This window comes from Neovison vison, chromosome 1 (genome assembly GCF_020171115.1).
Source record: "Neovison vison isolate M4711 chromosome 1, ASM_NN_V1, whole genome shotgun sequence".
NCBI lineage: Eukaryota > Metazoa > Chordata > Mammalia > Carnivora > Mustelidae > Neogale > Neogale vison.
The window spans coordinates 47,182,176-47,197,845 of NC_058091.1; the positions used below are offsets into that span (position 1 = coordinate 47,182,176).

Here is a 15,670-nt window from a genome sequence, read left to right on the forward strand (position 1 = left end):
AGGAAGGCTCATTTGTAGCTATTATTTGATTATTGATAGTGTAAATTGTTAATGTCTCTGTTGAATCTTGTGGCCATTTTGATCCAATAATAGTAAAATCATATCAGAAAAACAGAAAGCAATATAATTACCTGTAACCTTCATTATGTAGAAATTAATGCTAATTCATTTAATTTCTAGCAAAGTGATTTCTCATGGAGTTAAACTTTCTCAGAAGCAACGAAAAATGATTGCAATGACTACCAAAGAAAACAGTTCAGGAATGAATAGCATGGAAACAGCTTCACCTGCTCCTTCAAAAACTCCAAAATCAGCGAATGCGTGGTATGCTTTAAATTCTATTAAAATAAACAGAGATCTGTGCATTAGCTTGCAAGGTAGTTCTTGGCTTCTTGGTCTCCCTCCCATCTTTTCAAATATGTCATTCCTTTCTTTGCTTTTAAGTTAAAAATTAGACCTTGTGTTTTTGTTTTGATATTTACATCATGGTTTCCAAAATTTTTTGTACATAGATACAATTTCTTCTTAGTATTCTTTCTTTCTTTTTTGTATTTGAGATAGAGCAAGAGAGAGAGCAGGAGCTGGGGGAGGAGCTTAGGGAGAGGGAGAAGCAGGCTCTCCACTGAACAGGAAGCCTGATGTGTGGCTTATTCATACCAGAGCCAAAGGTAGATACTTAATCTACTGAACCACCCATGCGCCCCACTTCTTTGTATTCTAATTAGTGTGTATAGCTAAAGTAATTTAAGGAAGCAGTCTTATTTTTTTTGTTTTTTTAAGAAACAATATATATCATAGAAAAATTAGATAAACACAATTTCTTTTTACCACCTTAATTTCTTTGTCCTTCTGGATACATCATGAATATCTTTATGTTGTTATAATTATGGCTTTCATCATCACTATTTTTTTGTTTCTTTTTTTCTATTTTTTAAATTAATTAATTAATTAATTTTCAGCATAACAGTATTCATTTTTCATCATCACTTTTAAGCAGGCATATTTACTTGCTCTAAGTTTACTCCATTAGAGTTTACCTGAAATGGCAGGATTAATAGGAATAATCTCCAAAAAGGTCAGCTAGGAATTTGAGGTATATAAAATAGGTTGTACCTCCTGCTTCCCTTCCAGCCTCCCTTTTCTTTGTAGTTTATATCATTAAAAACTAAAAAGGAATTCTAGAGGAAAAGTATATGGATAGTGTGAAGGGCAAGAGATCCATTGAACTCCCATTTCCTCATAAGGACTGAAAAGGGTCTTGGAGTCTACCCTTTGTTGGAGGGAATCCTTTCTTTGCTTCTTTTATTTATTATTATTACTATCTTTTTTTTTTTTTTTTTTTTTTTGGAGAAAGAGAGAGAGAGAAAGTGAATGGGGTGGGGAAGCGGGGAAGGGCAGAAGGAGAAAGAGAATCTTAAGCTACAGACTCAGTGCAGAGCTGTACACGGGGCTCAGTCTCATGACCCTGAAATCATGACCTAAGCCGAAATCAAAAGTTGTGTGCGTAACCCGCTGAGCCACCCAGGTGCCCCTGCCCCTTCATTGCTTCTAATGCCACATTTTCCTACTTGTAAGAGAATAGTTTTCCTAATTAAAATGTAAGTTACTTTGAAGAGAGTGGCAGCTCATTTTGAGTGCTACCAAATGGACTAAATTAATGTCTTTCAGAGCTACTTCTAGATCTAAAGCATGATTACAGAAAAGAAGGTAAAGAAAAAGGTGGGAAAACCCAAGTAAAAAGGAGTAAAATTTGAGAGAATAAGTTTAGTAGAATGTTTTAATTCATCAGTATTTGTGGCATACTTCTATATATGAGACAATATATGGTAGAATGATTTGGTCATTGCCTCTGTAGGGTTTGTGGGAACACTGAGTTGTGTTTTCCCTAAAGTAGGGAAGAGTTCCCAAAAGTTCTTGGATCAGTTCTCAGGACACTAACTATACTTCATTTTGAGAGAATGAACTATGTACATGAGGAGGCTTTGGGCTCGGTAATACAGTTTTAACCATGCTATTTAATCAGTTTCATTATTTAAAAACAAAAAGTAGAAGAAGATCCTAGGGAAGATGGTTGATTAGGAGGACTAGAAGAAAAACCAGCTGGTAAGCTCTTGGATATCGGTCTGAGCAATATATATATATATATATATATTTTTTTTTTTTGAGCAGTATTTTTTGAAGATTTATTTGAGAAAGAATGTGTGTGCACAAGTCAGGTGAGGCGCAAAGGGATGGGGAGAGAATCTTAAGCAGACTCTGCTGAGCAGAGAGCCTGACATGGGGATCAATCTTATGACCCTGAGATCATGACTTGAGCTGAAACCAAGAGTCGATGCTCAACCAACTGAGCCACGCAGGCACCCCTGAGTAACATATTTTTTTGAATTGTCTCCTCTGACAGGAGCATCGTGGTTCAGTGGGTTAAGCCGCTGCCTTCGGCTCAGGTCATGATCTCAGGGTCCTGAGATCGAGGCCCGCATCGGGCTCTCTGCTCAGCAGGGAGCCTGCTTCCTCCTCTCTCTCTGCCTGCCTCTCTGCCTGCTTGTGATCTCTCTCTGTCAAATAAATAAATAAAATCTTTAAAAAAAAAAAAAGCAAAAATAAACAAATGAGACTACATTAAACCAATAAGCCTTTGCAGAGTAAAGAAAACCAACAAAACGAAAAGGCAACCTACTAACTGGGTAAAGGTATTTGCAAATGATGTGATTGATAAGGATTTAATATCCAAATTATATAAAGAACTCCTATAAATCAATATCAAAACAAAAAATGCAACCAAATTTTAAAAAATGGTCTGAGGACCTGAATATACATTTTTCCAAAGAAGACCTAGAGATAGCCAACAGACACCTGAAGAGATGTTCAACATTACTAGTCATCTAAGAAGTGCAAATCAAAACTACAATGAGCTATCACCATACACCTGTCAGAATAGCTATTGTCAAAAAGACAATAATAACAAGTGCTGGTGAGGCTATAGAGGAAAAGGAACTTGTTGCTGGAATGAAAATGGTGCAGCCATTATGAAAAACCGGTATGGAGGCTTCTCACAAAATTAGAAATAGAGCTACCATATGATCCTGCAATTCCACTTCTGGTATTTATATGAAGAAAATGAAACACTAATTTGGAAAGATAAATATAGAATCCTGTGTTCATTGCAGCGTTATTTATAATAGCCAGGTTATGGATACAACTATGTACCATTGATGGATGAAAGGATAAAGATGTGGTATATATACATAAAGTGGAGTAGGAGCCATTAAAGAGAATGAAATCTTTAAAAAAAAAAATTAGAAGAATGAAAATTTGCTGTTTGTGTAAGATTAATGGATCTAGAAGGTATTATGCTAGGTGAATAAGAAAGAGAAAGACAGATACTATATGATTTCCCTTATATGTAGAATCTAAAAAACAAATGAACAAAACAGAAACAGACTCATTCATACAAAGAACAATCTGGTGGTTACCAGCTGGGAGAAGGGGAAGAGGATTAAACAGTCAAAATAACACACTTCTGGTCATAAAATAAGTAAGACACGTAAATACAATGCGTAGCATAGGGAATATAGTTAATAATGCGTAAGTACTTTGGTGATGGTGGATTTATGGTCGGTGATCACAATGTGTATAAATGTGAAACACTGTGTTGACTACCTGAAACTAATTAATGTATGTCAGCTATACTTTAATAAAATTTAAAAAAATAAACCAATCAATAGCAGTTTTATGTATCTTAGGATACCAAATAAATTTAATTATAATTTTATTCTGAATTATCAAGGTGAGTTATAAAATTAATCACTTATGTCCTTATGACTTCTTAAGACTATTTTTGGTATCTGAAGTATCTTTTAAAGTTCATTTTTGCTAAATTCTTCTGAATATATATACTTCTTTGATTTGTACTCATTAAACAATAGGCTGAGGTAACTTGATAAAATATATGTGTGTAAGTTATATGTACATAAGTATGTACATAAAGATAATTATATACGTGTGTCTGGGTGGCTGAGTCAGTTGAGTGTCTGTCCAGGTCATGATGTTGGAGTCTTGAGATCTGAGCCCTGTGCTGGGCTCCCTGCTCAGTGGAGAGCCTGCTTCTCCCTCTGCCTGCTGCTCCCCCAGCTTGTGCTCTCTGTCTCTCATGTTCCATCTCAAATAAATAAAACTTTAAAAAAAATAATTGTATATATATAAAATAAGGATATTATATATATATATTATATATATTATATATATATATTGGTTATGGACATTTTATAAGTTAATGGCACAAATCAAGGTATTTTTTAGTAATCTTAAAAATGTTTAAATAAAATGATTGATGTTTAGAATTCATGAATTTTTATCCATATTTAGTCTGAATGGAAAAAATCATTTGATTCTTGAATACTTTTTATACATAGGGCATAAATACATGTAATATATGCTTGAAGAAATTAAAAAATAGAATAGGATTGCTTTCCTGGAAATATCCCATGTAAATGTTAGTCTAAAGAAAGTTGGTAGAATTTAAACTTTACTATACTGTGAATAAATTATAAATTTAAAATTAGCATTTTAATGTGATTTTCAAATGGTGTATATAGAGAGTATATTCAATACTGCAGTGATACAAGTTTTTTTTTTTTTTTAAAGATTTTATTTATTTATTTGACAGAGATCACAAGTAGGCAGAGAGGCAGGCAGAGAGAGAGAGAGAGAGGAAAGCAGGCTCTCCGCTCAGCATAGAGCCCTGTGTGGGACTCGATCCCAGGACCCTGGGATCATGACCTGAGCCGAAGGCAGCGGCTTAACCCACTGAGCCACCCAGGCGCCCGTGATCTAAGTTTTTAAAGATATTTCTCAAAGGTGCATTTTCATCATCCTGAAGAATCCTCTAACACAGTATTATTTTTGTTGAACATGTTTTTATGCTGTATTTATCTTAATATTAAGGTTAAGTTACAGTTCATTAGCAAATCACAAATTAGTCCAGTAAATTTGCTTCTGATTGTGGGAGGGATTTTCACTAGTTTGTTCACAGATTCACTCACCTAGTTTATATGTCTCATAATATATAGTTGTACTCCTGCTGTCTACAGTTAGGTGTGGTAATATGTATTAAAGATAACTGGTTCTTGCATTAGAATGAAGTTCTGATCAGCTGAACTTAAATCTAATGTGAAAACACCAAGTTTATATATGAGAGTTGGCCACTTTCTTTATCACCTCTTTTACTTAGAGAAATAATACATTTCTTACCAGTTATCCTGAGTGAATGAATGCATAATCTTTGTGGCCTGGCTTGATGTATGAATATAAATTCTTCCAAATTCCATGTAGAGGTAACCTATAAATTATAAACTAATTCAATTATTTAACTTTTAGAGCTAAAAATTTTATTTATTAAAGCTAAAAGTTCAGGGCTGCTTTAGCTGAGAAATAAAGTCTCAGTTTTTTATGTGGTTACAAATGTCTACAAATGCTTCTTCCTAAAGCTACTGTGGTTGCTAAGATGGAAAATAGCCAGAGCCTGAGTTAAGAAAGCAAAATTATGGGAAATCAGATACTATTTCAAATTATGGCATGATCAGTAGAAAGAATATAGAAATCTGGTAAGTCTTTCTATAGATAATGACTGCATGATTAATGAACATTTGAGTTTAAGGTATTTTATAAGGACTGTTACTTACATATATTCCTAAGGAGATACTACCAGTAGCTTTTTAAAAAAAGTTTTGAAAGTTTTTTTTAAAAAGTATGTATCATTTACCACATATAGGAGTCCCTAAATTACCCCTAGGATGAATCTGACAACTTCTGCTTTATAGATCATTGTGAAATTTCTGTATTTAGAAACATGAATACTTAGAGACATTGAATGGATTCTCAGTCAAGAACATTGGCCAGCAGTGTTCCCAAATTGCTAATGTTACACTGTACACCATAGTTACCTTGTTTGCTAATAGAAACCTTTAGGTATGTGTGCTTTGGGAGGAAGGAGGAGTTGTTAAGGAAATGGGGAATGATTCTTTTGTATATGTGTTCAACTTTTTTATGTTTTATGTATGTATTTATGTATTTTATGTATGTGTTTAGGGAAAAATTTCATGGTCAAGTCAGGTAAGTTCCTTTTGAAGAAATATTTTTAGCATGAATACCTAGGTAGGTCGTGTTTCTCTGATGTGATTTAAGGTTTTACTTAGAGCAAATGACTTTTATATGTGGACACAGTATATACTGTGATTAACCTAGGGTTTTGGAGTGAGCCTTGTTTGAGTTTAAATATGGATCTGTTATTTGGTAGCAAAATAAACTTAGATCAGTTATTTAATCTTTCTTTGTCTTACTTACCTTGTACATAAATAGAGCTAAAAACAGTACCGATTTCACGGGCGTATTAAGAAGCTGAAACTGAGGGGCACCTGGGTGGCTCAGTGGGTTAAGCCTCTGCTTTCAGCTCAGGTCATGATCTCAGGGTTCTGGGATCGAGTCCCACATCCGGCTCTCTGCTCAGCAGGGAGCCTGCTTCCCCCTCTCTCTCTGCCTGCCTCTCTGCCTACTTGTGATCTCTCTCTCTCTGTGTCAGATAAATAAAATCTTTAAAAAAAAAAAAAAGCTGAAACTGAGTTAAAGCAGGAAACATTAAGCATAGCACCTTCAACATTGTCTAATCAAATATATAAATGTTAGCCATTTGTACTTTAAATTATAACTTGATTTGTCATGTGGCCACACAATTAATTGATTTCCTTAACATGTATTAAGTTTTTGGCAAACTTTTTTTTCTTAGAAAAATCTTACCTGAGATGTTTTGTATTGATCTAATCTTTACTGAGCAATTTGGTAAAAGTTTACTGAGAAGTTTGGTAAAAAGTTACTGTTTTGTTACACAGGATGCTTAGTTCATACTATAACAAAACAAAGTGTGAATCATCAATATCTTCTTACTATTTGTGTTATCTTTGGCACTTTATAAGAAGTGTTGCCTTGATTTCTTACTGAAGGCAGTGGTAGACTAGATAAAGAAGGAGTTCTCTGATCATCATGAAGTGGATTTGGATCCCAGTTCTGCCTTCTCTCTGGTGATCCCTGAACTTCAGTTTCACTCCTCTTTGAAACACAGGATATGATAAAAATACTAGTCTTTTAGGATTGTTACTGGAAGAATTAAATTACATGATGCATGTTAAAGTGTTTTGCAAATATGGTTTGGTAATTAGATCAGAGTTAGGTACAAATGAGATATTCAGACAAAATACAGGATTTTAGAAGGCCTTGGTCTTTTATGGGCTATCTCAAATAGTTTATGAACTTAATCTAGGTATGGGACTTTATGATTTCTTGTCAGTATGAATTTAACTTTTTGGGGAATTAATCCAGTGATCATTTGTGTCCACTTAGTAGCATGACCACTTTGTTCTCTGAGTAAAGAAAATAGAAAAAATATTTAAAGTTAGGCTTGGAAATTATTTACATTATTATTGCTTATAATTTTGACTCTAATGTTAAGGATTCTGAAAATGATGCTAAGGATATGATGTAGTTCTAGTGTATTAAATAACTAGTAGCTAAAGGTTATCTTTTAAAAGTTATTTTTCTGAGACTTTAGAAGGAAAGAGATACTAAGCCTGTCATAACTGATTATATTCATGTCAGAACTTCTTTATTCTCATTGTCTCCTTTTTCTTTTAGATCACAGTTTTGTTAAATGCTCTGAAAATCATGGATAGTAAGACTTAACATTGCATTTCTCTGTATCAGCTACTGGTTTAATTATTTTTTTTATAAATTAATAATTTGATCCTCATAACAGACATTATCATGATGGAGGTGGTATTAGTAACCTCATGTTATTGATGAGGAAACACAAAAGTTAACTTCTCAAGGTCAGAGCTAAAATTTGAACCCAGTAGCCTAGCAACAGAGCTGATAAACCTATTATCCTCAAATTGTTTTTGCATTGATTATAAAATACAACACTGATTGTTGAATTAAGAGATTGATATTATAAAAATCTGAGTAGCAACTCTTTGAAAACTAAATTAGTCTGTATAGATTTTTTAATTTTTTGCCTGTTTTTTGGTATTATTCTAAAATACATTTCACTTTCAACTAATTATCAAAGTATTACATCTGTGTGGGTGTGATTCATTTTGTGTATTTAGATCAATCTAATTTTTATTTCCTCTATTTTTTCAATGTAAAATTAGGTTTGCATTTTAAGTAACTTTTTATTAAAACAATATATCCTTAGAAGTACAGTTATAATAAGTTTATAGGTTGAATTTTCACAAACTGAACACATCCGGTGCAACCAGCACTCAGATCAAAAAATAACATTACCAGCATCTTCTGAGTCCCCTCCTGCCACCTTTCTACGTCTCCTCCCACTGCACCAACCCACTATCTTTTTTATCATCCACTATCCTGACTTCTCTTTCCATAGATTTTTCTTTTAATGCATACCAATAGAATTGTGTCTGGCTTCCTTTTGTTCAGCATGTTTATGAAACTCATTCATATTTTGATGAGTACTAATTTTCACAGTGTAATATACCGCAACCTACTCATTCAGCTTTTGTTTGCATTTGAATATCTTTGTATTTTACTATTAGGATTAGTGTTGCTATAGATGTTCTAGTTCATGTCTTTGTTGAAGTACTTTTTGTATTTCTGTTGGGTATATAACTAGGAATAACTGGATCATAAGATATGCATATATTCATTTTTAGTGGCTGTCACAGAACAGTCTCATCAATGGTATATGAGTTGTGCTTTCTCCACCTCTTTACCAAAACTTGGCATTTTTTAGCTTAAGTTTAGTCATTTGGGAAGGAGTTCCAAATTCTTTTTCTATTATTTTTTTTTAAAGAAACTTCTTTATCAAGGAATAATTTACATATGTTAAATGCACTAATTTTGTGTATAGGAGTTTTGACAAATGTATGATCTGTGTCTTTACCACCCCAATGAAAATAAAAAGAAATATTTCCATCATTGTAGTACCTTTTCTCAGTCTCTACCTTATGCCATCATTGATGAAATTTGTCACTATAACTTAGTTTTTGCCTGCTCTCAAACTTTATATAAATGGCATATAAGTACAGTTATGTTCTGTATTATGTCTGGCTTTCTGTCATTCAATTTAAAGTTTTGGAGCTTCATCCATGTTGTTGCAATTATCTGTAATTTCTTCCTCTTTTGTTGAGAAATACTAGGTTTCCAGTATATTTTTATGAAAAATTATTATTTATGTGTAACTCATAATAGACGTGTTTTTATTTCTCTTGAGTAAATACTTAGGAGTGGAATTGCTGGATCGTATGTTAAGTGAATGTTAGACTTTATAAGAAAAGCATTAAACAGTGTTCCAAAACTGTCATGTTTTATATTCTGAAATGACTGATCTTTGTCTTTTGTTGGTCATATTTTGGATCATAGGTCTTTTCCGTAAGATTTTTCTACTTTATCCTGTTAATGTATGTTTTATATTGATTTTTTTTTAACTGTTACACCTACCTTGCATTCCTTGGAAAAAACCTCATTTAGTCATTGTTTATTATCTTTTTAATAAATTGCTGAGCATTACCCTTATCCCAGAATAAGTTTTCTTCAGAAAGTTCTCTTTTATCCTGGCCGCCTCCTCCATACCAGTGTCAACCACTCTCATGATTTTTCTTCTTTGACCACAGATTAGTTTCAAATCTTATAGAACTTTATATAATGAGAGTCAAACATAATGTACTTTTTTCTGTCTGGCTTCTTTCATTCAGCATGTTTTTCAGTTTCAAGGTATGAGTACACAATTTGTGTTTATTCCTGTTGAATAGTTTTTGGCAATTATGAATAAAGCTGCTGTTAACATTCTTGTTTGGGCCTTTTTACAGGCATATATTTTAGTTTCTCTTGGATGAATACTAGAGATAATTGTTGGATTATACAGAAGATGTATGTTTACTTATTAAGAAATTGCCAGACCTTTTCCCATAGGATTAGTACCATTTTATCTTCCCACCAGCAAGAGCATTGGTTATTTTATATTCTTACCAACATGTGGTATTGTCAGTTAATTTTACCCATACTGGTGGTTGTGCAGCAGCCTCTCATTATGGTTTTGTGTTTCCCTGATGAATAATGAGGACTCTTTGATGTGCTTATTGGTCATTAGCATATCCTTATTTGTGAAGTGCCTAGTCAAATTGTTTTTGCTTGCTTTTTGAAATTGCCTTGTCTTTTACTACTTGTTTTTTAGTTTTGAGTTCTAGGAGTACTTTAAAAAAAAATAGATTTTATTTATTTATTTGAGAGAGAGAGAGAGAGAGAGAGAATAAGCAGTGGGGAGAGGGATAAGCAGGCTCCCCACTGATCTGGGAGTCCCATGCAGGGCTCAATCCCAGGTCCCTGGGACCATGACCCGACCCAAAGGCAGATGCTTAACTGACTGAGCCACCCAGGCACCCCTCTAGGAGTTCTTTCTTTTTACAGTATGGATACAAGCCATTTGTCAACTATGTGTTTTGCAGATTTTATTTTCTTTTTTCTTTCCCTTTTTTAAAAAAAAAATTATTTTATTTTCTATTTTCTTAATGTCTTGTGATCAGAAATTTTAATTTTGGTTAAGTCTGATTCACCATTTCTTTATTTGGTGTTTATTCCTGTATAAGTCCTAGAAACCTTTGCCTACCACCAAGTTATGAAGATAGTGTTTTGTTTTCTTCTAGGATATTTAGGTTTTACATTAGGTCTGTGATCCACCTTGAATTAATTTTGGGATATGGTATGAGATAAAGGTAAAGTTTTTTTTCTTCTATCAACCATTTATTATAGATAAAATACTTTTACCACTGAATTGTTTTGGGAATTAAGAAATTGAAATGACTGTGTATATGAAGATCTGTATTTGAGCTCACTATTCTTTTCCACTGATCTGTTTGTTAATCCATATGTCTGTACCCCTCTGTCTTGATTACTCTGACTTGTTCTGTCTTCTTCCAACTTTGTATTTCTTTAAGAATACTTTGGCTAATTTAGGTTTTTTATATTCCCATATAAACTTTAGAATCAACTTGTTAATTTCTACAGTTAAAAAAGCTGGTGGGATTAATTCAGTTTTTAAAATAGAGATAGGTCTATATATATTTTTATTTCATATTTTTGTTACCTTTGATAAATATTTTTTTAAAAGATTATTTATTTCAGAGAGAAAGTGCCTGAGTGGGAAGGGGGAGAGAAAGAGGGGAAGCAGACTATACTAAGCACAGGGCTTGACCCCATAACTGCAGAGATCATGCCCTGAGCTGAAATTGGATGCTTAACCAACTGAGCCACCAGGGCACCCTAATAAATTGTTTTTTATCAAATGTATTTACATAAAGTAAATATAAATACTTATAATCTTTATTTTTTTAATTCCAGTGGTATCTTAATTTTGTTAGATAACCCTAACTAATGTATTATTTAGATAATCCTTAGATTATCCCTAAACAATGGCTTAAAACAATCAGTTTATTGTCTCATAGTTCCTTTAGGTCAGGCTTCACTGAGTAATTGCTTATGGGTGTCCCTGGCTCAAGTATCCCACACTGCTGTAATCAAGGTTTAGCCAGGACTGTCGTCATTTCTGATCCTGACTTGGAGAGGATCCTTGTCCAGGTTCACGCAGATGGATATAGAATACTGGATTGATAGCATTTTTTCCTAGCTTTCATAAAATTAAAGATGTTGTTCCACTGTCTTTTGGCTTTCCTTTTTTCTAATAAGAGTATCATACTGTGTTATATTTCTTTCAAGATTTTCTTTTGATCTTTGGTATTTAGCAGTTTGTTTATTACATGTCTAAGTATGGTTTTCTTTAGATTGATTTTCTCTGGAGTTTGCTAAAATTCTTGAATCTTTTTATCTTCCACCAAATTTGGGAAATCCTTGGCTATTGTTTCATTAAATATTTTTGTCTGCCATATTTCTAACCTCTTCTGGTGCTCCCAGTTACGCTTATGGTAGACTTATTGATATTATCTGATAAGTCCCCATGGCATAATTTTTCTTCAGTCTTTTCTTCCCTTTGTTTAGTTTTAAAAATGTCTGTTGATTTATCTTCAGTTTTACTGATTCTTTTCGAATTGGCTATTCCATCCGTCCAGTAAACTTTGTTTTTTAAATACTGTATTAAAAGTTCTTGAATTTCTATTTTGTTCTTTTTCATAGTTTCTTTTCCCTGAGCTTCTTCTTCAATTTATTCTGAGCATTTTTTATTGCTGCCTGAGGCTTAGTTATAACACTTGTTTTTAATATCATTGCTAATTTCAACATCTGGGTTATTGTCAGTGTTGGTCTCCATTGTTTTTTATCACATCATTTTGATTAGTTCACAACTGACAGCAAGAATCTAACATCACATTAAAAACCAATTTATAGATCATCACTGTGAAATTTTTATATACATTCTCTTCCTTTTCTCCTGGTAATTTCTAACAATGACCTTTTAAAAAAATAGATGTTGTAACTGATTTTTGTTCTTTTTTGTAGGGCATCTTCTCTGCATTCAGTTTCATCCAAGTCATTCCGGGATTTCTTAGAAGAAAAAAAATCTGTTATTGGCCATAGTTCAGGAAATCATGTCAGAAAAGTTTGTTTTAAAGGAATAGAAAATTGCCAGGCTCCAAAAGTTGAAAGGTAATAAGTTAAACATTTCTTACCTTAAAAAATTCTGTGGTGGTTTTACATTCTGAAATAATCTTTAAAAATTTATCAGGCAGAGTTTTACACATTCTTTTATATTCAAAATTAACATGTTTGCTTTTTTGAGGCTTTATTTTGGTATAATTTTCTTACAGTAAACTGTATATACCTTAAGTGTACAGTTTGATGTTTTGGCATATGTATGCATTTGTGAAACCATTACCAGCTATATTCAAGACAGTGACGATATAACCGTCATTCTCAGAACTTTCCTCATGGCCCTTGGTGATCTCTTTCTCGCTTCCTCATTTTGCTCTCTATGCAGCTGCTAATCCTCTTGTGTCAATAGAGACTATGTTGTATATTCTAGTTTTATACCTGTAGGATCATGTAATCTGTACTTTTAAAAATTCTCTTTTACTCAGTATATAGTTTTTGATTCATCCAAGTTGCTATGTGTATCATTAGTTCATTCCATTTTACTACTGGGTAGTATTTCATTGTCATAAAGCAGCCTATATATCTGCATCTGTTGATGGATGTTTGGGTGTTTCCAGTTCTTTCTCTAGTTATTTTTGATACTAGTTTTTAAAGTTCAGTGTTTTTTTTTTATTTTTTTATTTTCTTTATTTGACAGAGACACAGCAAGAGAGGGAACACAAGCAGGGGGAGTGGGAGGGAGAAGCAGGCTTCTCGCTGAGCAGAGAGCCCAATGTGGGGCTCGATCCCAGAACCCTGGGACCATTACCCGAGCCGAAGGCAGACGCTTAACGACTGAGCCACCCAGGCAACCCAGTTCAGTGTATCTTAAAAGATGTTTCATATTTATTTATTCTTTTAAAAAAGATTTTATTTACTTGACAGAGAGAGATTACAAGTAGGCAGAGAGGCAGGCAGAGAGAGAGGGGGAAGCAAGTTCCCTGCTGAGCAGAGAGTCCAGTGCGGGGCTCGATCCCATTATCCTGAGATCATGACCTGAGCTGAAGGCAGAGGCTTAACCCACTGAGCCACCCAGGCACCCTAAAAGATGTTTCATATTTTAAATGACTACATGGAACATGAAAATCTAATCATAATTTAAAAAGCAATTTTCTAATAAAAATAGCCTTTATGCCATGGTATATAAATTCTCTTAATCATTGTTCAAAAAAGAACATTTTTGGAGCATTAGATAATCCAGTGTTGGAAGAAAAAACCGTGTTTCAAGTTGGTTGACTAAATGGAATTTTTTTTTCTTCTTTCTGCTAATATGACGCCTCCCAAAGATATTAATCCTTAGAGTATTTTAGACAAAACAAAAATGTAATTAAGAATGTCGTACTGTGACCAGATTAATATTTTACATAATGATAAAGCTTTTTAAACACTATTTGTTAGGCCTTTTTCCTCTAAGCCATTTTTAATGTGAAATCTTATGTCTAATTCCAGTAATAAGTTAATAAATTAATATAAATTTCTCTAATCTAATCTAATTCTCTAATCTAATCTAATCTAATATAAATTTTCTCTGATTGAATTAAGAAGAGGGGTTTGGGAACAATACTATAGATCAACCTTATCATATCTGCCTTGTAAGCAACTCCGGAGGAACTATCAAAGTCTTCTAACAACATTGGAAATTACTGGTTTAGATGAACTCTTTAAACATTTTCGTTGTTGATATTGTGACCTCCTGCCTTATTATAGTGTACATTTGGGACCAAAGATCTGAGCCATTTACTTAAATGATACAGAAAATCAGATCAGAAAGAATCTGAAGAAATCATTTTGTCTATCTCCTGTGTTTATGAAAACTTTTTTTATTAGTGGAACACTACAAAAATCTTAAATGTAATTCTAACATATAAAATAGATCAACTTTTTATATGTTTACTTATGAAAAAGTGAGAATATTAAGGCTGGTTTGTTAGGGTCATAAATACAGAATTGGTTGTGACTTAAGACATTTGTAGTTCTAAAATTGACAAGTATTTAGAGTTACAGTGATAAAATGAATTTAGCCCCTGCCTGTAGAGAACACACAGTCCAAAAGAGAAACCTTACACTTGTAATTAAGTGTATAAAATATAATGAAAAATTGTATCAACCTCAACTTTTATTTCAGCATTTAATTGTCTGATATTAAGAAAATTCTGACTGAAATTTATAAATGGTTTAAGATTCTCTAAGAGCATACTTCATTTAAACAGAGATGGCAGAAGAAATTTTCTTCTTGAATTGGTATAGAAATGAATTAACCTGGCAACAGAAGTTAACATGTCAGTGATCTTTAATGTATTAAAAGTATTTGGAAAAAAAAGTATTTGAGTGCATATTTTTTTATTAGTCTCAAAATGTATTTCAGAAAAGTACTAACAAAGTTTGGTGAACATTTTATGATACACTGAAAATGACTGAACTAAACAATGTAGAGCTATTCAGTATTTTGTAAGTTGTATTCTTAAAAGATGTTGAGTGAGGGGCATTTTATTCCATTCCTAAATGACAGGTAGGCTTTTAAATGTTATTAAATTCTCAGAGTAAAAATGTTTATTTTCAACTACATTTGAGTGCCACTGTACCCATATACTTGGATTTATGTTTATATATTTATTTCATAAGTGTGTCTATTAGGTACATAATTCTAAACAAATGTTTTAAAAAGTCATTATTTGTATATCTCATTATTGTTTTAAAAAATTGGTTGTCACACTCTGTAATGATCCTGCATCTATCACAATATTTTTAAAAATTGAATACAGTATAGTCTTTTTATTGATATAAGAGAAACATAAGATTACTACTGGTTTTTGTAAGTTGTGTGATGAGTGGTGTAGACCAGGCATTTAAATAGAAGACATGTAACTTCCCTGTTTTCTTACTGTGAAATACATTAAGTCTGCCTCTATTTTTATTCATTTTTTTTCCTTTCTTATTTTGTACTCAAAGAGTTATTTTTCCTATCTATGGTTAATATTTATACCTGTGCTGGTATCTTAACTCCTTTCTACTTTAAAAGCCT

The 15,670-nt window shown here is 32.8% G+C and overlaps 1 protein-coding gene across 3 annotated transcripts in view; it reads left to right on the forward strand.

Moving 5' to 3' along the window:
* IBTK (inhibitor of Bruton tyrosine kinase) overlaps positions 1-15,670 on the forward strand; it is a 97,042-nt gene that overhangs the window by 70,586 nt on the left and 10,786 nt on the right. For 2 of the 3 annotated variants that reach the window (XM_044246645.1, XM_044246652.1), the window contains exons 25-26: positions 181-324; positions 12,517-12,663. In XM_044246645.1, the coding sequence (XP_044102580.1) occupies positions 181-324; positions 12,517-12,663 (291 nt within the window). The remainder of the gene's footprint in view (positions 1-180; positions 325-12,516; positions 12,664-15,670) is intronic. The other variant, XM_044246661.1, reaches the window with a different exon arrangement.